This window comes from Cydia pomonella, unplaced genomic scaffold (assembly GCF_033807575.1).
Source record: "Cydia pomonella isolate Wapato2018A unplaced genomic scaffold, ilCydPomo1 PGA_scaffold_178, whole genome shotgun sequence".
Taxonomy (NCBI): Eukaryota; Metazoa; Arthropoda; class Insecta; order Lepidoptera; family Tortricidae; genus Cydia; species Cydia pomonella.
Genome location: NW_026907820.1, coordinates 712,011 through 736,574, shown reverse-complemented (window position 1 = coordinate 736,574; position 24,564 = coordinate 712,011). Strand labels below are relative to the sequence as shown.

Below are 24,564 nucleotides of genomic sequence, written 5' to 3'. Positions count from 1 at the left end.
TGGGAATTTTCGGGCTGTAGCTAGCCGCTGTAATGGGTAACAGAAACGCGTTCCGTATGTGCTTTGTTTTCCAGATGACTAGGGTGCACTGCATAATGCAGAGATTATCATATCGCGAACGGTTGGCATCTTGACTAGGTACCAAGGTTTAGGTATAGTTTACAGTAAAAACAAATTAGGTATCTATGAATAGTTCTCGCCTGTTGAAGCGACTATGGCTGGGTGATCAAATGACACCCAGATGCTTTCAATTAAATCATTTTATTTTAATTAAAAAACCTTTTGCGAAGCGTGGGTCATGGTAGTGGTTCGTAAGGGAGAGAAATAAGCCTGTCTGGTTCCGTGGTATGTTGGCCCTGTCATGCTAGTTGGTCGTACCGAGGGCCGTTGGTTAGCCAGGAACGTCTTTAAGCGCCGTGGATAGCTGATGTGGATGCGAATGGAGGCCTCTGCGTTCCTAGGAACTATTGGTACGGCCGGTCGGAACAAAGGAACCGCGCCGCTAAAAGGTTATTTGAACCGGAATCTTACAGCTCTATTATGTAAGACTCTGCTGTCGACCGAAAGTGCGATTTTGTGTCTTAAGCAAGCTGTCAGGTACTACAAGGACAGGAACACGCCGATCTATGCCTGCTTTTTGGACTTGTCAAAGGCGTTTGACCTGGTTGTGTAGAAGCTTATAAAAACGGGAGATTCCATTGAATATGTCGCGTTGCTTAAACATTGGTACAACAGCCAGGTCAACCGAGTGAGATGGGCGGGAGAGGAGTCTGACGAGTACAAACTACAATGTGGAGCGAGACAGGGAGGGCTAACATCCCTTCTCCTTTTCAACGTTTACGTAAACGAGTTGATCGAGGCACTCGGCAGGGCACATGTCGGTTGCCATACATGTGATGTGTGTTTTAACAATATAAGTTACGCTGACGACATGGCGTTGCTGGGGCCTTCGGCTGACGCGGTAGGATGATCTAAAATAAAACACGGCCCAAAGTCAGCTTGTTATATTCAAAGCTCGTAAGTATAACCCGTCTACGGAGCCGAGGATCATGTTGTGTGGCGTACCCCTAAAAGTTGTAGATCGCTTTAAGTATCTGGGGCATATGCTTACAACTGAATTGAATGACGATCTGGATCTGGAAAGGGAGAAAAGAGCAACGGCAGTGAGAGGCAATATGCTTGCCCCCAGGTTCGCACGGTGTAATACATCAGTTAAATTGACGCTCTTTAGAGCTTACTGTCAGACTTTTCACATGTGCAGCCTGTGGGTGAAGTTTACACAACGAGCCTATAACGCATTGCGCGTTCAATATAATAACATCTTGAGGATGCTGTTGCGGCTGCCGAAGCACTGCAGCGCGTCCGGCATGTTCGCTGAGGTGCGAGTAGATGACTTTTTTGCCATCAGGCGGAAAATAATCGCCTCCATGCTGACACGGGTGCGCGGCAGCAGCAACAGTCTACTCAAGGTGTTGGCCGAGCACCTCGACTGCCATGTTATAAAGTTTTGGGTGGAGGTGGCAATTGGGAGAGCGAAATAGAGTATGGTAACCTGCGCCCCTACTCTCCACACATCTTAGTGTTTAGTTATAAGTTCTTTTTTTTATTTTACTCTTAGTACCTAATTAGCATAGTTTTAAGTTTATACTAATAATCGTTATAGATCAGTGATCTGAAATAAACGATTTTTTTTTTTTTAATTATTCATACCCAGGGGACGAGACGAAACTTAAATACGTCCTTTTCTACATATTACATAGGTTGTGCTAAACTATTTACTTTTATACCTAACATTTTATTCTGTAAGAAAAGGAGACACTTGACCTGTCCGACGCGTCGCGTGTGATGTCACGGCGCGAAACTCATGAACGCGACCGCACAGGACCGGACTCTAAAGCGACAGAGATGTCAGTGGGTCGCATCGAACGCCTAGGATTGAATGTGCCCCTCCCGAAGACTGAAGCAATTGTCTTCGGGGGACCTGGAAGGGCGCTACCTGAGGACTTAAATATAGCTGTTGCAGGTGAGAGGGTTCCGGTCAACTCACACATGAAGTACCTGGGTCTTGTTCTTGACCGGAGGTGGAATTTAGAACAGGTTAGCGCCCCGAATCGTGGGTGCTGCCTCAGCCCTTAGCCGGCTATTACCAAACGTGGGTGGGCCGAAAACCCCTTGTCGGCGCCTGTACGTGGGTGTTGTTCGGAGCATGGCCTTGTACGGGGCAAGAATTTTGTGCAGACAGGCTCTTGGCTAAAGCCAAGCCTTTCCTAAGGAGTCCGCTGAGGGTGGTGGCCTTGCGCATAATAAAGGCATACCATACGGTGTATTTCGCGGTGGCGTGAGCCCTGACAGGCACTCCACCCCGGGAGCTGGAAGCTAAAATGATAGCTGGAAATTACCGTATGAGAGCAGAGCCCAGAGCGCGTGGAGAACGCCTCGACCCAGAGGAGGCGAAGAGAGAGCAACGACAGGCTGTCAAGAGACTGAGGGACCGCTGGAAGAGTGACCTGGAGGATTACTTCTATGAAGTCCGCAGTATAGGGGCTCTCCTCCCGTCATTCAACCAGTGGCTCGATAGAGAACACGGGTGCCCAGCTACAGATTGACGCAGGTAACAACCGGATACGGTTGCTTCGGTCATTACCTGCATGAAATTAAGAGAGAACCAACGACAATCTGCCATGACACGGCCCAGCACACACTTGAATCGTGCAGGCGATGGGTTGTGGTACGCCAAAACATGGTGGTGGCAGGGGAAATTACGAGTGGGGACCTCTCGCTGCACGACGTCGTGTCAGCCATGTTGCGCAGCAAGAGGGCATGGAAGGAAGTTGAGGCCTTTTGCGAATCTGTGATTTCCCAAAAGGAAGCAGCGGAGCGGTTGCGCGAAGATCGTGCAGATGCGCTACCGCTCCGGCGTAGGCGAAGAGGGAGGGTCTCCTCCCTAGGTAGGCAATATGCCCTAGCCAACAGCTAGTTCCTCCCCCTCGTAAAGCCAGTGGATTGGGGGCCCACACGGAACGGCTCTGCACGTGTGGGAGGAGAGCCAAGCGTCCTGGTACTCTTCCTCATTGGCGCGGGTGTCCAACACAAGTCGGTCGGGCTGCCGAGGGGCGTCGCAGATAGAATGCCGCAAGCGATCCCATGACGCTCCCCTAACGGCAAAGAGGATGAAACCGCAGGGGATGTTAGTGGGTATTCCCCTCCCCTTCCTCTGGCTTACAGAGGGCGTAACGGGAGGAGTGAGTCCCACATACCACCCCCCAATGGGCTTCCCCAGCCCGGGGTGAGATGCGTAAATGCATTTACCCCTGCGTCAAAAAAAAGAGGACAGGGAGAACACGCTTATCATTAATGCTGTTGCTTTCCAGAATAACTACCCCGCGTGACCCTCACGTGACCCCGTCGCCTCTAAATGGCGATCCAAGTATGCCCCGTAGAATCATGCGTCCATCTGGTCAGGAGGTGTTGCACCACCCACACCGACCCCCGAAAAATCCAGCAAAATGCAAAGGGCATTAATTATTACTCGTGCTGGAGTTCCAAGAGGCGATGGCCTCGCTCAGTACTGCCTGAGCTCCAGCGCGGTCCCTCGCCTTTGCTTTTTGCGACGCACTCGCTTAGGCGTACGACCCGTCGTCGTTGCGCTACGAGCTTCTGACTACTCTAATATTATAAACTATACATGTTTAAAACAATTTGGAAAGCAACAAATTACTCTAAAGGCAACTTTCTCTTCACTCTTGGGTAATTTCCGAGCATATTCTTGGGAATGTTCTCGCGAGAACATTCTCGAGCACTTTCTCGGCATTTTCTTTGTCCGTTTATTGAAGGAAACATACTTATTTATCCTAATAAATAAGTATGTTTAATAATGTTCCTTTTTTTGCTCAAATTAAATCCGTATGTGTGTTTTATTGATATTAGTAAAGCAACCTGGTCTCGAAACAATATTTTAAACTTAATAGAGCAAATTTCTCATTTCGCGATACGATAATCTCTGCATTATGCAAAGCACCCTAGTCATCTGGAAAGCGAAGCACATACGGAACGTGTTTCTGTTACCCATTACAGCGGCTAGCTACAGCCCGAAAATTCCCACCAACTGGGCATATTGCTTACAGAGGGTATGTGACACACTGTACATTACTCTGCTCTCAGGACTTCTACATACCTGCTCACGGCGTTCGAATTTGCAGTGAGTAGAGTTCACTCTCACCTTCAGCAAAACCGAAAGACCTAGATCTATATGACTAGTAAAATAGCCGAAACAATACGAAGCATCACTCTAAATGGCACTACATGTAACGCCCCTTACACTGATACAAGATTTTCATCTAATAATGTCAAGAACCAGTGCATGATTCAACCTTTACCGGTCGCCGTGGTAAGACCTAGGATTTACCAAATCCATGTCGGTAAAAGCCCGAAGTGAACAATAATTATCTCACATTTCGGGCTTTTACCGATCGGCATCGGTAAAACCTAGGTCTTACCGGTATATCCTAGGTTTTACCGTACTTCGGGCTTTTACAGTAACACATACATACATACGTACGTGACTTACACTTTTTATGTTTTAGAGCGAATATGCCGTGTTGCCGTGTAGGTACGTGCATAAACGTACGTAACATAGTTACCTACATATTTGGCAAATGTCGATTCTAACGTTTGCTTTCTGCCGTAACTTCAGTTATCGGATAACAGTAGGTGACTTTGATAAATGGATGCAAGCGTCCATAGCTGAAGCGCGCGGAGTTGATGTCCATTAATACTCTGAAAATCTGTGCAAGCATTCAAATTGCAAGCAAATTTAACAAGACAGAATATAAATGTAAGATCATTTCCATTCTTTTTATATCAAGCGAACTTTAGCAACTATAGTACATTGTGTATTAAGGGCGGGTATCAAGAATTTACGAACAAGTGTTAATTTTAATTAAGAGAAAAGAGGACAGCCGATTCTCCATACAAACGTTGTCTCCATTTTCCTCCCTGGATATTGATATTATGCAAAACATTTTTACATAATTTGATGTTTATTAACCATAGCTATAACCGCTAGCGTTTGACTTTGTTAGATTTTTTGATTATTGTAAAAATTAGGAGGTAAAACATATTTCATACAAATTTTAATTGCTCTTAACTCTTATAATAATTAAAAATTCCAAAAAATCAAACGTAGGGGCATAGGTGTGGTTGATATAGAACAAATTGTGTCATAATATTTTCAATAATGTTAATATCCAGAGAGGAAAATGAGGACTACGTTTGTGTAAAAAGGCGATTTTGCGCCTCCATTTTCGTCTTAACACCATTTCGTAATTCTTGTACCGCCCGTGGCACATGCAATATATTTCATCACACTTGTGAGGAGAAAACTAAATTTTAAGCGAAATAATTCTTAAATACGGTAAATTAAGATACGTCAATAATTTCCGGATATCCGGTCAATAAAGATACGGATTACCGATTGGATATGTCAGTGTCAAAAGTGACGTTTTTGTTTGAAGAAACGTCACTTTTGATATCTAATCTATATCGTATCTTTAGCAAATGTTTGACGTATCTTAAAGTTCGAATCAGAAACACGTAATACAAAATATTTGATCAAATGCATAGGTATTAGGCAGGTACAGCAAATAAAATATGCGCCATTAGACTAATAATAAAAAATACCATACTTACCTAAATAGTTCCGCTTTCTATATTAATTCTTATGAACGATGTAGAGTTCAAGCACGAAAATCTGGCCAAATTGATTTAATTATTATGCCATGTTGCATGGCTACTTTGTGAATGTATCATTGTGTGTTTAAGTTGCAGTACCCTTACAGGGTTCATAGCTGATCAGAATTCTTGTGTATCACCTTATTATGTACCTATGAAGGCAATGCCAATAAATTACAGAATACTGATGAGTCCATACAAATTTGTAGGTCCATGTACTTATATGAATGTATGGTCGCTTTACTGAAAATTAACTAGCTGTTACGTGGAATACGTGGCTCGTTAGTGAACAAAAACGCAGTTACTATAGAACTAGTGCTTTTGAATACAACTTTTAATAAAGAAGAGTAGTCATCCCGCAATTTCAGATAACTCCACGGCTAAATTAGCTCCGTTGTTGCACGTTCCCTACGGATTTTTCATAAATTGGCATTGTCACATATGACAATGGGCTGTGTTAAGTATTATTCTCTTGGTTTTTCTGTAGTACCTACATCGGAATCGGATCTAGAATCGAATCACAGGGTGAATCACCTCAGTCTACTATACAAATTTAAACATTCATCTGTACCCCTAGTGTAAATTTAATCTGTAGCGAAACGTGACGTACGCGTTTGCGTTAAGTCTCATTTTGTATGGGATTTTGAGTTTCCAAAACGTCCCGCTTGACGCGTTGTTTTTAAATCCCATATAAAATGAGACTTCACGCAAACGCGTCACGTCACGCTATCGAATCAATTTACACTAGGGGTTCTGTAGCTAAATTTCCCAATTTTGTGAGACGTCACAAAAGTTATAACTTATAACATCCATTTTCATTCGTCTACTTTTAATACAAATCACTTAGGTATGTAGTCATACACTTTATTTGACTGAATCATAATAATTAAGGAAAATACAAGTGGTTTGACGACCGGTCTAGCCTAGTGGGTGGTGACCCGCTATGATGCCGGGCGTCCTGGGTTCGAATCCCGGTAAGGGCATATATTTGTTTGATGAGCACAGATATTTGTTGCTGAGTCATAGGTGTTTTCTATGTATTTAAGTATTTGTATATTATATATATCGTTGTCTGAGTACCCACAACACAAGCTTTCTTAAGCTTAAGGTGGGACTTAGTCAATCTGTGTAAGAATGTCCTATATAATATGTATTTATTTGCTTAGTCAATTCGTGTAAGAATGTCCCTATAACATTTATTTATTTAAATTTATTTTTATTATTACTTACTGCAGCGATTTTCGTAATAACTACGAGTATATCGAATATTGAAAGTAATAGGTACCTATGCATAACGCAGCATACCTACAATTGAAATAACTTACTCAATTTTGAACCTTGCTCTTAGACAATAAAATTTACAATTCATCTAAATTTCAAATGTGTGGTTATAATAATATATTTGTATAGTTTCAATATGCACGTAGATCCCACAATTCCCACACACTGCCCCTATCCTATCTATTCAAACAAGTTAACTATATATATCTATCGAGAATTATGCGCCGGTCGGATATGGTAGACCTCTCCTTATGTGTTTTATAGACATAATAGGTAGTTTACATAACACATCGGTATGTGAAATACAAACACTAAAAGTTTATATTGTTATTCAGGTTTATTTTGTTTCTTTAGACAACCTAGTCTGAAAGTTAATTTCAAGTACTCGAATACATAATTAAACAGTTTCTTGTTAGTACAAACTTTATTTGAATGTTGTTGTTACGAGTACAATCTCATATCGGACTTAAGAGGGAAGAATAGCTTTGCGATCCTAACGAAATAACGGTACTTTTTCTATGAAATTCCATTTCGTGAGAAAACGTTTTCCACTAACTAAATCTTAAAACGTCACTTTGATTTTGATGTCGATCACTTACTGCATAGTATATTCTAGGTTTATAAGTTCCGTCCAAAAAAAATTTTATTTTTATAGCAAATTGCAAAAAAATGGAATACGGTAAGTATAAACCTAGTTTTTCATTGTATTTTGCTTCACACTAAATTGCCACCGAGATTTGTTGAAAGCTTGCAATGTCTGAGATGAATTTATTCTTCTTAATTAAACTTTATATCTTGCATCATTGAGATAAGGTTCTAATGACGCGCATGATCTTATTGAAGTTTGATTGCACATTATATTCAGCGAATTGGCGCCGGCGTCATTAACTCGCTCGTTATTTCTGGCCGCGTTTTCTCATTGCTTGCGCGAGCGCATACAAGATCAGATTTAGGTAAAACCAGTGTAAAGTGACCTTGAAACCTGTGAAAACTATAGATACTCATGGGGCTCACATATAAGGGTGCGTTTGAGCTATCGAGTTGGGTTGGCAATTGGAATGCCACTGTGCCAGGGTCGGTCGGCGCAATGACCGATTACGTCAGCAAAATTAGCCACAGATTCGCCAATGTGCACAATATTGCAGCACGGACATATATCTAAACAGACAGACAACAGAATTTGTATGAACACCGAACGTGTCTACCTAAGCGATTCGGTGGTGAAAAAAAACATGTAATGGTATTAACTATTACTTAGATATCAATTAAAATTCGGTACGAGGGAAATACATGAATAGACATAGAAAAAGTACTTTAGATTATCTGTCATAGACATCACATAAATCCATTCTTTAGCAAGTGTTTTATTTTATTTTCTTTATTGGGGAAAAAACAGATACAGGCCAGTAATATATACGGATAAGATTCTAAAATAATAAATTTAGCCTACATCCTAACACAATTCCCACTAGGAGTTCCGACAATAATTTTACGACAGCGTTGTAATCGGTACTTAAAACAGACATCCTTACTTATATTAATACTAAACTATTACAATATTTATCATATCCTACTAGTATGTACATAAACACAAAAATAGGATTATCGAGTTCGGCCTAACGAAAAAAATATTTTCCACCAGCTCGTAAAGGTACCTACTCTTTATTCATCAAAAACTGATGAGAAAGTTACATTTTATCCAAAATCAAAGAGAATAGGATAGTCTGACGGGTCTAAAGTACTCAAGCGCTTTATGCAAATACGAGTAGTAGACTCCGGTTGTAGCAAAAACCTATGGAAACTTAGCAAAAGACAACTCCAAATTATTATATGGATGCTTACTGGCCATTAAGAGGTCAAAGAAGTCTTGGCCCTTACTTTAAGACACCTAATGTGTGAATATCACACCCTCGTCAGACAAAGAGTGAAGGACTTTGGAGCAGGCTGCCTAGAAGCAAAGGAATTCAATACGCAACCTATGAGCTCCATCATCCGGAACATACAGATGGTCATACTCGTAAAAACTCTTGAGTAGTTGATGGATTATTCTTAAGGGGGTAATTGCACAAAAGATCCCTATAGGTCGTCGAAGTGTACCAACCTATCCGCAAGAGCTCCCTAAATTATAAAATAATATACATTTTATCCAGAAGAGTGACAAAGTCATTTAGTAGTAGTAAAACACTTGTTATTGTACAAAAATGAAAATAAAACAAGAAAAAAAAGCGGCCAAGTGCGAGTCGGACTCGCCCATGAAGGGTTCCGTACCATTTATGACGTATTAAAAAAAACTACTTACTAGATCTCGTTCAAACCAATTTTCGGTGGAAGTTTGCATGGCAATGTATATCATATATTTTTTTTAGATTTTTCATTCTGTTATTTAAGAAGTTACGGGGGGGGGGGGACACACATTTTACCACTTTGGAAGTGTCTCTCGCGCAAACTATTCATCTTAGAAAAAAATGATATTAGATACCTCAATATCATTTTTAAAGACCTATCCATAGATACCCCACACGTATGGGTTTGATGAAAAAAGATTTTTTGAGTTTCAGTTCTAAGTATGGGGAACCCCCAAAATTTATTGTTTTTTTTTTCTATTTTTGTGTAAACATCCTAATGCGGTTCATAGAATACATCTACTTACCAAGTTTGAACAGTATAGCTCTTATAGTTTCGGAAAAAAGTGGCGGTGACATAATCGGACAGACAGACGGACATGACGAATCTATAATACAAATACAAAATACAAAATTTCTTTATTAACAAGGTAGAGTTGATTAGAGGTAGGGTTGACAAAAGTAGGTAATTATAATTTTTATATACATTGCGGTTAGATTAACAGTAGCCCTCACACTTGGTCAAGCCTGTGTCGTGAGGACTTTGGTGAGACAGTAACAGCAAAACGAATTAACAACTAGTTGGTGCTATATAATACATGAGAAATTAAAAGATTACAAACTATGATCAACTAAAATAATTAAAATAAGTTACATGCAGATAAAGACTATAAAAAGGAGAATGAGTGGATGCAGAACATTACTTAATATTAATAATGATGAGTAATACTACTGTTTGTGCGTGTGCGTGTGTGTGTGTGTGTGTGTGTGTGTGTGCCTGAGTGTATTTTACTGCAAAGGTTTCAATACCTCTTCAGTTTCCCTGTAAGAGAGAGAGGCTAACCACCTTCGGACAACAATTTGAAATTCCTTGAGTGTCATGTTTTGCACGTTGAATAGTTTAGCTATGTGATTGTACACATATGGGTGGAGGAATTGAGGGAAGCGACGAGCATAAGGCGTTTCCGTTCTGTTCCGGTGTTATAAGGGTTCCGTTTTTTGCCATTTGGCTACGGAACCCTAAAAACACTCATCATTAGTACGCAAAAGTAGTAGTAATAGTAGTAGGTGAACTTAATCATGACAAAATAATAAACAACAATATAATAACATCGATTAACTTAATCATCATTGGTCATTTAATGCCAATTTTGAGTTGTTCATATATGTAGCTGGTGGAATTCACTTTTAAGAGATGACTTTTATATGTATTATAAATATTTAATTGCGTTTATTTGGAATGTTGTCGCTTTGATGTTGTGAAAATGTTTGTGTTTACTCGGTAGCAAAGTTCTTAACCTCGTCTTTGAAACCCTCGTGATGCTCATGATTCCACTTTTAGAACCACTCGCTACTCACTACGCTCGTGATTCAGTTTTGGATTATTTCCCTCGCACGAGGGATTAAACAACTACGTTCCCCCTTGTAAAACAAATAACGATTCTATTATTTTCATTTCCGATAAAACCCGAGAAATACCGAATTCCACACCGACTGAATACGTATTATACTCGTACCTACCTACCTTTTACCAGATGTAATTTGCTTCAACTTTGAAGGTGACATTCGGATGGCAACTGCAGCTACATTACTGTTGCGGCAGTACTGCTGCGGCCTCGATGAAGGGGCCTTCCTCTGTCACTGCCAATATAACCAGCTAGTTGCGACCAATCGCGCGCGTGATGCGAACTCATCAACCAATCTCGTTAAACTGCACGATTGCATTGGTTCGAATTCGTGTGCGTGACACCACTGTGCTGGCTCCATTCTTATTGCCCGTAAGACCCGTCCTTAGATATATGTCTGGGAATGAACGTTCTTATCGCGGTAGTACCTAATGCGGCTGCAAAAGGCACTAATTTTATCAACGATATTGACGGTAATGCTGTTGCCATCCGAACATCACCTTTAGATAAAATATCTTCTGTAAGTATACCTATTTTGTTGCGTTTGATTGATCTACGCAGAGGTATTATGTGTGTGTGTTGCAGTCATGCCCGCACTAAAGTTATTTCGAACTAGCGTGTGCCCGCGACGTTGTCGATATTTATATCGTTATTAAATTCCTCTTCCGTTCGGCTTTATGTTCAATCGGTAGCCGAAATTTTATGGCACATAATGTTCACCGAAATTAACTTCGATTCATTTCAACACGAGCTTATGACGAGGAAAATTTTACTCGGTTTAATAATCTCCCGGCCATACGGTGGCTTGTGAAATATAACGACGACACGAAGCAAACTTTCGGAAGTGTGCTGTTTTGGAATGGTTAATATCACACGACCTACACATATGGCTAAGTTCGAAGAAAGAGCCGAGAAAACCTATAACGCCTATAACAGTTTCGAGCCCTTATTTCGATTTACGTAACGTTTCTCCTTTAGGTACCCGGATAAAAACCCCTCTGCTCTAAATGTTGACTTAGATTTGGAAATTGATGTATTATATTTGTGTTAGACAATGTCTGAAATATCTCTATCTATACTATTATCTTCTTGACATATTTTTTATATAATTGTATGCATAAATTAATGTGAATATGAACATCAAAATAGTTAGTTATAAATTAGTTTGAATGACGACAGTTTTTTCTCAGCCATTTTTTTTACACATATGTTATGATTATATATACGATAAACACAGTTTGTCATACTGAACTACGTCGCGATTATTATTTTTTCGCTTCCGTCACGTCGTCCTCTTTTGAAAAATTGCAATTTTTCTAACTCGTCCCTATTTGTAAACAACCATCAGTGTTTCTTTTAGCTTACAAATCGGTCCTTAGCAGGGATAAGTCGGATTTGAACGAATCGCGAACGATAAAATGACATGCGGGCGAAAAAGGCTGTTCATATTATTAAACATAAGCATACATACCAATATGGAAAATTCGTTTTTGTTTCGGGTTGTAACTAAATATAGAATTTGAGTTCCTGGAAAATTCATTAAGACTTCCGTATTATATTTTGCGGTCCAATTGGCGTCTATACAAATTATATAAAATATGTTATGCCGCAGAGCTACTACTCATATAAAAAAAAGTTTTTGGAAAAAGAAATCATGTTTTGGTTCAAGCTTTTATCGCTGACTGTACTTTTCTTTCCACAGGCAACTAATACTCATCGACCCAATTCTAAAAACCCCAAACACAATTAGGTTGCGTTGTTTTATCACAGAGTTCCTATGTCCACCTCTTGTCTCCATCATCAGATCAGCTCGATGGTACCATAATATTGCATTGTCACCCGACTTACGTATGTATGCAAATTTTCAGCTCAATCGGAAACCGGGAAGTGGATCAAATTTAACTTGCAAGATTTGATTACAAACAGACAACGGTCAGGTGAAAGTAAATAAAAGCTTGTAATGAGAACGATTTTGATCGAACCATTTAAAAATACCTCCTTAGGCATTGTAATATTTCAATGTCGTTGAAAGATTTAGCGAAATATTATGTCAATAATTCGGCCGTCATTCCAAATAATCAAATTTTTCCAGTTTCTAATATTTGTTATTAGATTTTATGTTATACTGTATACTGTTATACGATCGGCCGCCGACATGTATAACTTATACATGTCGGCGGCCGATCATAAGTTCAAGCAGTAGACAAGTTAAACCAATAGATAGGTAGGATAGATTCGTTATGTTGCTTCAGATGCTCGAAGGGTAAAGTGTCCAGAAATAGAAGAACTCAGGGAACGAAACAGAGTTTCAAGATTTGCCTAGGAATTTTACGATCTGCCGCTGACATATCTACATATTTTTATTTATTTATATACACACCAAGTTTATTTTCTCTAGTTATTAGTAATATAGGTAGAAGTACATCAAATAAAAATAATATTTGGCTCATATTGCTTTTATTTCAATTTTTATCTCTGTTTATTTATCTTGTTTTGTTTTTGGGTCCTCTGACTGAAGGATAAATACATGGTTAGAAAGATGGACAGGAAAGGCTGTGGGGATTACATCCCTTCAAAAATTTAAATTGTCAGGAAAACGTAAGAAATACCAAACCTGTGGGTACAAACACTACGAGTATTTTAATCTTACGTACAATAACTTCCATACTCGTACCTATGAATTACTCGTCATCCTTATATAAGAGGAATGTGTAAAACATATGATTCCCTTTATAGCTTTAAATTAAAGTTCCTAACTATAATGCTATTGAAATGATGTAAAAGGTTCTATTTTTAGAAGTCTGCATGAAATGAAAAGAATCGCGTGTTGAAGACTGCGCTCCAACCTCTCAAAGTGCCCGAAGGAACGAAAACACTAGGTACTTGACGACCAGTTGAGACGAGGCAACGTATTATCTTCATTTCCCGAGTCAAATACTTGGATTAACCAGTGAAACTATACGCTTAAAATCCATAGTAAGTATTCTTAACAGAAATGCCAACTTATACTGGTGTTGAGGAGTGTATGACTCCCGTGTGCTTTTCAAGCGGTAAAAATAGTATTTGAGAATGGGGAAAGCTACGTATTAAAAGCCATTTAACTCGCTTGGAACTTGTATTTAGTGTATACTTGTCCCTTGTATCTAAAAATAGACTTGATTGGCTCTTGTATTGTCTTAATAGATGTCTAAACTAAACAACAGCAGTCCTTTTGCAACAGAAAAGCCAAAACTCCTACAAGAAAAGCTTAATCTAAATCAATTTGTATTTTTCTACATTTGGCATAGCCGAAATTCACATCGGCTCCGGATTTAAGCGATACAAGTCAATCTCAGAAATTCGGCTCCATTGTCCTTGATTTTCGGAAATGAAAGAATTTTTTTTCTGCGTGTGTATGTTAATGACCCTTACAAGTTTCATAGCTTTTAATAGAGACGTTAAATTTATTTTTCCAATTTATTTACTTTTGAGTGCCACAGTGCCACTTTTGGTCCAAATTAGGATACCTACTCACGAGTTATTACTATTTACGTGCAATGTGAAAGAAAAGTATATGTATTTATTTGGGGCATTGGGAATTTTTCGTGCTTGGATTCCAAAAAACTACTAGTAACATAAAATAGTTAATAACCATTAAACAAATGGTTAATAAAAAGGAAATCAATTTACTTTATACCCTTTCAAGCCAGCTTACGTAGTAAAAAAAAGCGCGGAATTCAGTTTGTATTCGCGCCTAATTTTTATTTCGGCACGACATCGACACGGCGGGTTTGCCAGAGTAGTATAACGTTATTTTTCAACACACTTGCTCAAAACGACGTTTTTATTGCACCGATTTTAGGCTCATAATCCTAGATATTAAACACGCGTGCTTTTTCATTATATTATCAGACTGAGTTAAGAAATAATATGCATGGAAATGGAGCCTTCTTAGTTTGGTCGGGTAATACATTTTTTTGACTATTAGGTTTCAAATGTTACATCAAAGAGGTTTTATCACACCAAACATAATTTATAGATTAAATTATCTTGTAATATACATTATAGTACATTGTGCAACGAGGGGGGTAAGTGGAATTTTGGATACGAGGGTGGTCTAGAGCCTGCAGCTGTCGGGAATTAAAGACCCAAGTTTGCAATATTCTTACCCCCGGAGTTACACACAATGTTTTTCATCACACTTGTCAAGAAAAAACTAAATTTTAAGCGAAATAATTCTTAAATACGGTGACATATCAAACATTCCTCCGCCATTTTGTATTTTCTTGTCAGGTTAGGTATCGAAGACACAGACCTATTCGCCATTCAGCCACGATTGGAAATTATGTAACAATATTTTAAACGGCTACACATGGTTCGTATGAATTAGTGACAGAATTAAACTCCCTAGGGAGTTTTAGCTTTTTTTTCACAATCCATAACTCCCGCGGGAACAATATAGGCCTTTGTCCTTCAGTACACTTGCATTAAATAAAATCTTTTTCGAGAAAGTGTGATGAAAATGAATAAACATAACATTTTATCGATATGATCTCCATCCGTCGAATAGACATACGAAAATATTAGCTTTTTTATTCTGTTTAAATTGGCTGTTTGTCGATTTCGTTCACACCTTTGCCTTGCGCGCGCATTAGAATCGTGCGTAAAAAAAATAACGCGCCAGACATTTTCCGTATTTGTCAGAAAATTGGAATAGTTTAGCATGTTTTAGTTTATATATTGACGAAAATGTCATTTTCAAGCATTGAAAATGTAGAACACATAAAATTGACGCTGCCAGTACCTAATACTAATAGAGGCAAGAGCCGAGAACGATAGCCTTTTAGGCTTTTATGAAAAATAATTGGCGGCATATGAAACTTTTATTCAATGGAAAATCAGCAAAAATGCCCAATCTTTCTTGGAAAACGTATTGGTAGCTCACTTCAATTAACTGGCGAATAAGTGCCTACAAGCCCGGCACGCTTTAATATTGAAGCACCTCTGTATTTAAATTGCAATGAGTTAAGTTGTGTTATCAGTATAATATATACAAAAGCGCGGTCACAAACATTTAATAAACTTATCCCATTTCTCTTTTTAAGAACCTCTGAGTGGTTATACAATATTGACGATAGCACAAAATTAGCAATATTTTGACCACTATTGCTAGTTTTGCCCTTTTGTATTTGTATTTATTTATTTGCTAGAATCATGGTTAACACAGATTTACATCGTTAAATCAACATATTAGTCAAGCACAATTCTGCCGGCGCTTTTACCTACCGCTCAAAAAAAAAGGTTTTCGTTTATGTTTATGTTTATGAAGTAATAGTACATTTCCATGCTAAAGTACCTACTTATGTCATTACTTCACGAGTACATGAAATAAAGAATGACATTTCCGCACGTGTATCGAACGACGTTTTTAATACAGTTGCGAAAAAATAAGAAAAACAACAAGTACTTGTTTATGCATGTTCTATAAGACAGAAACAATTGTAAATATAAAATATTATTATATTATAACCTAAGTATCGTTATTTACGATTATCTGTGTATCGTATATTTAATTTGTATGAAAACAATATCGAATGTTGCCTTTGGAAACTTAAAACATTCTTGCAGTAAGAAAAAACGCCTTTGCTTTGACAGGCGTTTCGGCAGCTATTCCGTTCCACTCAGATAACTTATTAAGAAAGGTTTTTCAAATTTCAATACTAAAAATAAACGTGTTATAATGATGAAGAGGTAAGTAATAAAATATGAAATATGCTTATATTTATTATTCTTACATTAACAGTAAGTTTTTAAGTTGATAACGACTTTTAAAGGAAACTAACATTAACACTCATCAATAAGTAGTCATGAATTGGAACAAGTGGAAAAGTAAAAAGCACTAGTTCGCGAAATCGAACTTTCCGCACGCTAAACAGCTACGTAAAGTAGCACTTTTTGAGCAATTGTATTAAAATAGTACATTACGATACAAGTGCAAAAAATAGGAAATTCGAAGCGAGTGGCGATAAATTAAAACACGACCTAAGGGAGTGTTTTAAATCGACACGAGTTGCGAATTATCTATTCGCACATGTATCGTACAACGTTTTACAGTACATATGGCCCTTTAAATGTTCGACATAGTAACGTAATATGCTATAATTTTCGCACTAGTGTGGTAAAGTAGCGCCATATGTACTGTAAAAGTAGTTACATTTAACGCCTTACGCTTTTATACACTCTGTGGAGCTTATTAAAAAAGACTTTTTTCCGTAACACTATGGCAACCTTTGTTTCTGTTTGCTTTCACTCGGTGGCGCGGCACGGGGTAGCCGTATGTGCTGAAAGCGGCGAGATGAGATGGAAAGATCGGGGGCGCCACCCTCGGCACAGATTATACAATCCGCAGAATTACCGGTTATTCGCCGCACAAGCAAAGTTTTTAATTATGAAAAGATGACGATAAATTTTTATGATCATACCTCGGTTTGACAGGGACAATTTGGTTTTACGTTTAAAAAGTTCGAGAACAAGTCAATCGTACTATAAGTCAATGTCGATAAAAATATGACTTAATACAGTACCGTTATATAATCTTATTACATATAATAATCGTGCCAAACGGTATCGCCTTAGACAAAAGTGTAGGTATAGTATACTCACTCAACTTACTTACCCCACTAGTCGTCGGACGCAAATAGTATAAGGACAAATTAAGCATGAAATAACCGGCCAAGGGCATGTCGGGCCACGCTCAGTGTAGGGTTCCGTAGTTACTCTTCCGTCACAATAAGCTAAACTGGAGCTTAAAGTATAGTAAATTGTTTACCAAGGGATGAAACGGTAACTTTCACCCGAGTCAAACAAATAGGCAAATTTGCATAATCAGTACCTAATTAAAGTAAGTCTTTTTACTATGAAGGGAAAACTTTTTGCGATAACTCAAAAACAGCTAAACTGATCATGTCCGCTATAGTTTTCATTTAATGTCTTTCTTAAGCTCTACTTCCACAATTTTTTTCATATTTTTTGGACCTATGGTTCAAAAGTTAGAGGGGGGGGGACACATTTTTTTTTTCTTTCGGAGCGATTATCTCCGATTATATTCACTTTATCAAAAAATGTTTCTTGAAAACCCCTATTAGTTTTGAAAGACCCTTCCAACGATACCCCACACTCTAGGGTTGAAGCGAAAAAAAAATTTCACCCCCACTTTACGTGTAGGGGAGGTACCCTAAAAAGAATTAAATTTTTAGATTTTATTGTACGACTTTGTCGGGTTTATTGATTTATATATCCATGCTAAGTTTCAGCTTTATAGCACTAACGACCACGGAGCAAAGCCTCGGACAGACAGACAGACAGACAGACAGACAGACAGACGGACATAGCGAAACTATAAGGGTTCCGTTTTATGCTATTTGGCTACGGAACCCTAAAAAGAGTGAAGTGAAGTGAACTAAAACTCGAACTAGCCCGCTATTCGCCTTTCCACAGCGATAAATATAGTTAATCGTTGTTTTTTAGCTTTTCCGCGGTTTGAATTTAAATGTGACTATCACATATATGACAATCTAGAAATATGTTATCGAATACGTACATTTTTCCTACATACATATATATACATACATAATAATCACGCCTATTTCCCGAAGGGGTAGGCAGAGACCACGGATTTCCACTTGCTACGATCCTGACATACCTCTTTCACTTCCTTCACTTTCATGATTTTCCTCATACACGCTCGTCGGTTTAGGGTGCTCTTGACCTGGCCTTTCTTCAGGATTTCCCCGATTTGATCAGAGAAAGTCCGCCAAGGTCTACCCATTCCAGCTCCCTCTTCTACTTCTCCCTTATACACTCTCTTTGTTAACCTTCTTTCACTCATTCTTTCCACGTGTCCAAACCATCTCAACATACCTTTCTCAATTTTTGTCACCACATCTTCGTTCAGTCCACACTTTTCCCTTATCACACTGTTCCTAGCAAGATAAAAAGGCTCAAACAAGAAGGCACTTTCCCTTACACAACCACAACTTTTTCCCTTTCCTCGAATAACAAACAACCTTAAAGCCGTAAATGTACACTAGTGTAACGTACGTAAAGTTAGTGCATATTTCTGGGGGAAATGCTAACCAATGCCAAATAACTTATTAATTCTGACTGAGAGTGCCATATCTGCGCTACACGAGGGTAGTGGGTATGTATTAGGGTGTCCCTTTTTTGCGATTTTTAAAATTAAGAACGCATACCCCCTAAATATAATTATGCTACCCCAAGAAGCCCTGAAAAAAATCAGGACATTTCTGTAGGACAAGAACCCGTGTCGACTTGTGTATGAAATTCACATACAAATTACTATTATGGATAGGTACATTTGGTCACTAGACTTAAATTTAAATTTGGTCAGACAGTAATTTAATAATTTTCAATTATTTTTGTGTTCGCATCGACATTTTTTTTGTTAAATAATGTATGCCATTATTATGACGACCGGTCTGGCCTAGTGGGTAGTGACCCTGCCTATGAAGCCGATGGTCCCGGGTTCAAATCCTGGTAAGGGCATTTATTCGTGTGATGAGCATGGATATTTGTTCCTGAGTCATGGGTGTTTTCTATGTATTTAAGTATTTATAAATATTTATATATTATATATATCGTTGTCTAAGTACCCTCAACACAAGCCTTATTGAGCTTACTGTGGGACTTAGTCAATTTGTGTAATAATGTCCTATAATATTAATAATAATAATATTAATTATCCATGGTTAATACGAAAAAAAAAAATTGATTATTTTCATACTTTGTATGGGAGAATCGCATGAAAGTCGCCACGGGTTACAGTTACAGGAATGACCTAAAATTTATTTTTAGTGTTTCGGGATAAAAGAAACCGATTTAAGGGGGTTTGCGTTATTAATTTCTGAAATCGTAAAATAAGGGACACCCTAGTATGTAACCTGCGCACCGTTCCTTCATCAATCTCGGGGTTTTTGCTAACGCTATCAAATTTGCGGCCGCATGAAACTGATTCAGACTCATACGTTAAGGTACTTATTTTTTACGCGGTTCCGATAAACTGCGTCACATCATATTTAAGGGGGTTTGACGTCATAATTTATCATCTTTTTCATTATGTTGAGACAAGAAATACGATAACTTTGGAATGATGACTTACGTTCGTTAATAGCCGTTATAAATCGACGGACGGACAATAAAGTGATATCGTGAATGTCATTCGGGCAAAAGATTTTGGTGTATGGCGGTAAAAATATCAAACTCTACAATAAAAATAATGCTTACTCATTAAGTAATCGTATTACATAGGAGCCTGCTTTACTTTCATTATTAGGTAGATACTAGTTATAGCTTAAAGTCAAAGCTACGGGGAACTCTAATACCTATTTCAATGCAAAAATATTTTTTCGAAATGTTAGTTGATCCGTGCTGTCGATGACATCTTTGTACCTACGTATACCATTACTTACTACTTATATTTATGTCTTGACTGAACTGACTGAAGCCTTTAATAGATGTGTTTTTAAACAGTTTTGCGCTATGTGGATCTCAATTCTATGTTTTAAGTTTAAAAATTACATATAAATAATTCGATTATCATATTCTCGCACACTGAAACATAAGCACGGTGAAATTAAAAATATCATAAAATTGTAAGCTTGGTAAATGGTAATACCCAAAATTTCAAAAGTAAAGATATAATTCCGACCGAATATTCTCGTTTGGTGTGTACCTCGCTGGAATGCTACACCGCGATTGGTTGATGAGTTCGCATCACGCGCGCGATTGGTCGCAAGTCGCAACTAGTTGCGTTGGACTGCACGCTTGGCTCGGATTCGAGCACAGCGGTGTCGCGAAGTAATAAGTCAATGTTAATATGTAGGTACCTGTAAGTTAGTTACTCTTTTCGAGATATAAATTATTGTTTTACTACCTTTTTTGAGATTTACATTGTTTTTGCCATTTTATGAATCCATCATCTTTCACCTCAAGGGTTTTTCGAGAGCTGAATAGGTACTTTGAATGCCTAATTTCTCTCATTTTCACTGTTAGTGATTATTTAATATTTGAAACTTTCTTTTGTGTGATTGTGGCCTTGATAAAATATTGGTTTCTCTAACATAAACAATCTTCATTTTATCATCATATTAAACATCAGTCGGGATGGGAAAGCTGCTTCAACTCTCAACATCATACGAGCTTTCGCAGAATAGGTACTCGTATCTCGTGTATGTGGGTATACATTGTGTCGTACCGTGTAAAAAGGACTTAAGCGCGGTTGGCGCTTATACCATTATAAACGATGCTTCAAAGCTAAAACAACAATCCACAACATAAGCGCCGATTGTACTAAGTTCCTTTTTAATACTGAATGCGACATGATCATTGGTTGTGCGTCTGAGCCAACCGAGGGCAATCAAAACTTCGGCTTCCACTTTTAATACTTGTGCCGTGCTTGTGCCCCTTGCTTTATTCGAGAGATAGGTATGTTTGCGTTTGTCACGACACGTTCTAACTGCTATATAGATAACAACGACGTTGGCCAAAATGTACGCAGAGGTTTCGTATATTCGTATACTTACGGAACTTAAAAACAAATTAAGTATATGGTTTTCTATACCTGCGACGACCTGTCTGGCCTAGTGGGTAGTGACCCCGCCTATGAAGTCGATGGTCCCGGGTTCAAATCCCGGCAAGGCCATTTATTTGTGTGATGGGCACGGATATTTGTTCCTGAGTCATGCGTGTTTTCTATGTATAAGAGGGAAGAATAGCTTTGCAATCCTAGCGAAAAAACGATACTTGTTCTATGAAATTCCATTATGGAAGAAAACATTTTCCACTAACTAAATCTTAATAAATCACTTTAACTGCAGTTTGATGTCGATCACTTCAGCATAATATATCCTAGGTTTATAGGTCTCGCTTTAAAAAAAAAGTGTATTGCAAATTTTGAAAAAAAGGAAAACCTATAAACCTAGTTTTTCATTGTGTCAATAACATAGAAAAAAATCGTGAAGAATGGAAAATCTTTCAAATGTCCATCCTGTTTAAATATCGACCTATCTATGTTGCCTACAGGCACTGCAATCGTCTAAGTGATTTTAATATCAGCAATAGCACTAAAAGGACGATGTAATTTAAATCAAAAGAGCGCTTCAATTTCCCAAGGCTCGACCGAAATCAATCTCGTTTTGTGTACTTTCTTCAAAGGCTTTCATCAAATTTTGTTTCAACAATGATATGTAAGCAAACTCGAAATAAAATTATAAAGTTACAGTTTATAAGGAGCTAACAACTTTTCAACAAATGTCAATTACGATACCGAAATCCGACACTTACCTACTGAAGAAAATTTCAGATTTACCTTGGCGTGAAAATTTCGCATCTTTTCACCCTTGAATGGAAAAATCTAGATCATTATTATTAGGAACGCAAATCCTCCCCCACCGTGAAGAAAATTAATTAAATTCTTATTGAAATGGAAAAAACTGATAAGAACGAGTTATTCTTGTGCACCTGATTCTGACGCAATTTCTGTAATGTCTCCTTTAGTAATTGTATTTACAACCGTTAAAGCTTTATGGGGAAATATTTTTTTCTATTTAATCTAATCTCTATATATTTTGTACGTCGTTTCATATTTTGTTTGAACAAATGTAATCATTTATTCAAACAAAATATTTTTTTCTTCACTGACATACCTGATTATGTAGCTCTGATCTTAATTATTCGAACGATATGGGTATGCCCATTAACCTATGTACATTAACCTCCCACTTTTAATATTTACTTATTTCATGAGCCAACTGTACAATTGGCTCTGTTTGCAAGAACGGACGGATTTTCTAATATAAATATAATTTTCATTGACACTGCAAAAGCTAAATTAGAGAAGTCGCTTTAACTTTTTATAACTCCTAATGGATTGGTGGTGGAGAGCCAAAAAACTCGAACCGTTTTTCCACAAAGTGAGCACTGCTAGCTTGCTGTTTTTGACACTTCCTTCCACTTTTGAACTCTGTTAACAATTATTAGCTCCATTGTAAAGGCTCTAGTGTTATTAAATTAATGAAAGTAATCGTTTGTCGACAGATAGCAACTTCGTGCTGGGCAACGCGCAGGTGCCGTCATACCCGATCGTGTACTGCTCGGACGGATTCTGTGAACTGACGGGGTGGGCGCGGGCACACATCATGCAGAAGGTGGAGTCATCGTTTTGAATTTTGTTAGAATATATGTATAACGTTCTCCGGCTATCATATGCATGAGTGATGGAATAAATATATGAATATGAATGAATAAATAAATGAACGAATGATGAATGAATGACTGAAGGGTTGTTTATTTGCGGAATATAGATTACAATAAGTATTATTTCTTTTTATTACGTTTTCGATTAACAAATTATTAGATTAAAATGTAAATATAGGTACAATAGAATACAAGCTTAAACTTATTAAAAACTAAATATTCAGCGAGGAAATGCTGCCAGTATCTTTGGCACCATGCCCCAGGATGCCTTTAGATATACATTTTTACGATAAGTTGTTACAATTTTAATTATATAATCCAAGCAAGTAACACTTTGCTTGATAAGTCCGGTCACTGTGAATAATGCCCACATCAACTGCATTATTAATCACTTTGACCGATCAGTGTGAATGATTACCAACCTACCTTGGACAATGTAATGAAACAATATTTAGAACTGCAGTTCAAAGTTTATTATGGTCAGGAATTTATCAGATTCCATGGTAGACAGCGAAAGATCATGGCAAGCTATGAAGACCTTTTGTGAAGACGTACAACAACAGTAGGAAATGGAGGAACGTGCCAGGGAGATCGACCCAATGGCTGACCAACGACGCCACAAGCGTGCTTGGCGCAGACGGGTCATACACGACCGCCGTCTGCCTACGTAGGTTGACCTCAGAATGACAGCACGGGGACGCCTGCCATTCATCACACATGTGGTCCCAGAGAGGGCGACCGTACTTGACACAGTAAATATAACCCGGAGGCGGTGCTCTGCAAACACGGACTGGTGCTGGGGGATTGTGTAGTGGGTAGACTTGGGGTCCCATAACAATCCCTATAACAAGGAGTCCCACATAACCACTCGGATTCATCCCCGCACCCGAGTGGTACCTGCGTATATTGCATTATTCTCCTCCTAAAAATAACAAAAAAAGGTTTTTATCACATTGCCCGGCTAGAAGTAGGGTAGTATTCATACTGCCCCGTCCAAGTGATAAATTCAAGAAAACCTTGATTTATTAAATGGACCACATATCGTTGGGCATTATTAATATGGACCGGCTAAAGTAATAAATTTCGGACTTTGTCCAACGTTCTAAGGCATTATTCGTAATCATCGGTCATTATTTATACTGACTGCCCGGTTAATCAAGTTGCCTGTAAAAGATTGTTAGTGTCAATGTGGCCAAATATATCGTAACGCACTATTGAATGCTGACTGTACAAGTAGTACACAATGTTGTAGACAGCAGATGAAGCACGATCGTATTTTTATCACTTATCATTATGCCTGTCACGTTCTAACAAGTATGAAAGTGCGAAAATGACAGGCATAGTATAAAACGGCAAGAGATAAAAATGCGACCGTGCTACAGCCGCAGCTCCTCCACGAAGCCTAGCAAAGTTTTTAGATTGCTAACTGCCTCCTTTATTATAGTGTGCACGGAGTCCCTAGGTATATGCTCCTGTATACTTCTACCTGTTTGCAGTCTAGTTTCCTCTTCTTCCATGCTCTGCACATGGGGCTACATAAACATAATCAAATT

At 38.3% G+C, this 24,564-nt stretch overlaps 1 protein-coding gene across 3 annotated transcripts in view; it reads left to right on the top strand.

Moving 5' to 3' along the window:
- LOC133533560 (potassium voltage-gated channel subfamily H member 8-like) overlaps positions 1 to 24,564 on the top strand; it is a 167,349-nt gene that overhangs the window by 125,373 nt on the left and 17,412 nt on the right. For all 3 annotated transcript variants that reach the window (XM_061872558.1, XM_061872559.1, XM_061872557.1), the window contains one exon: positions 22,853 to 22,962. In XM_061872558.1, coding sequence (XP_061728542.1) covers positions 22,853 to 22,962 — 110 coding nt within the window. The remainder of the gene's footprint in view (positions 1 to 22,852; positions 22,963 to 24,564) is intronic.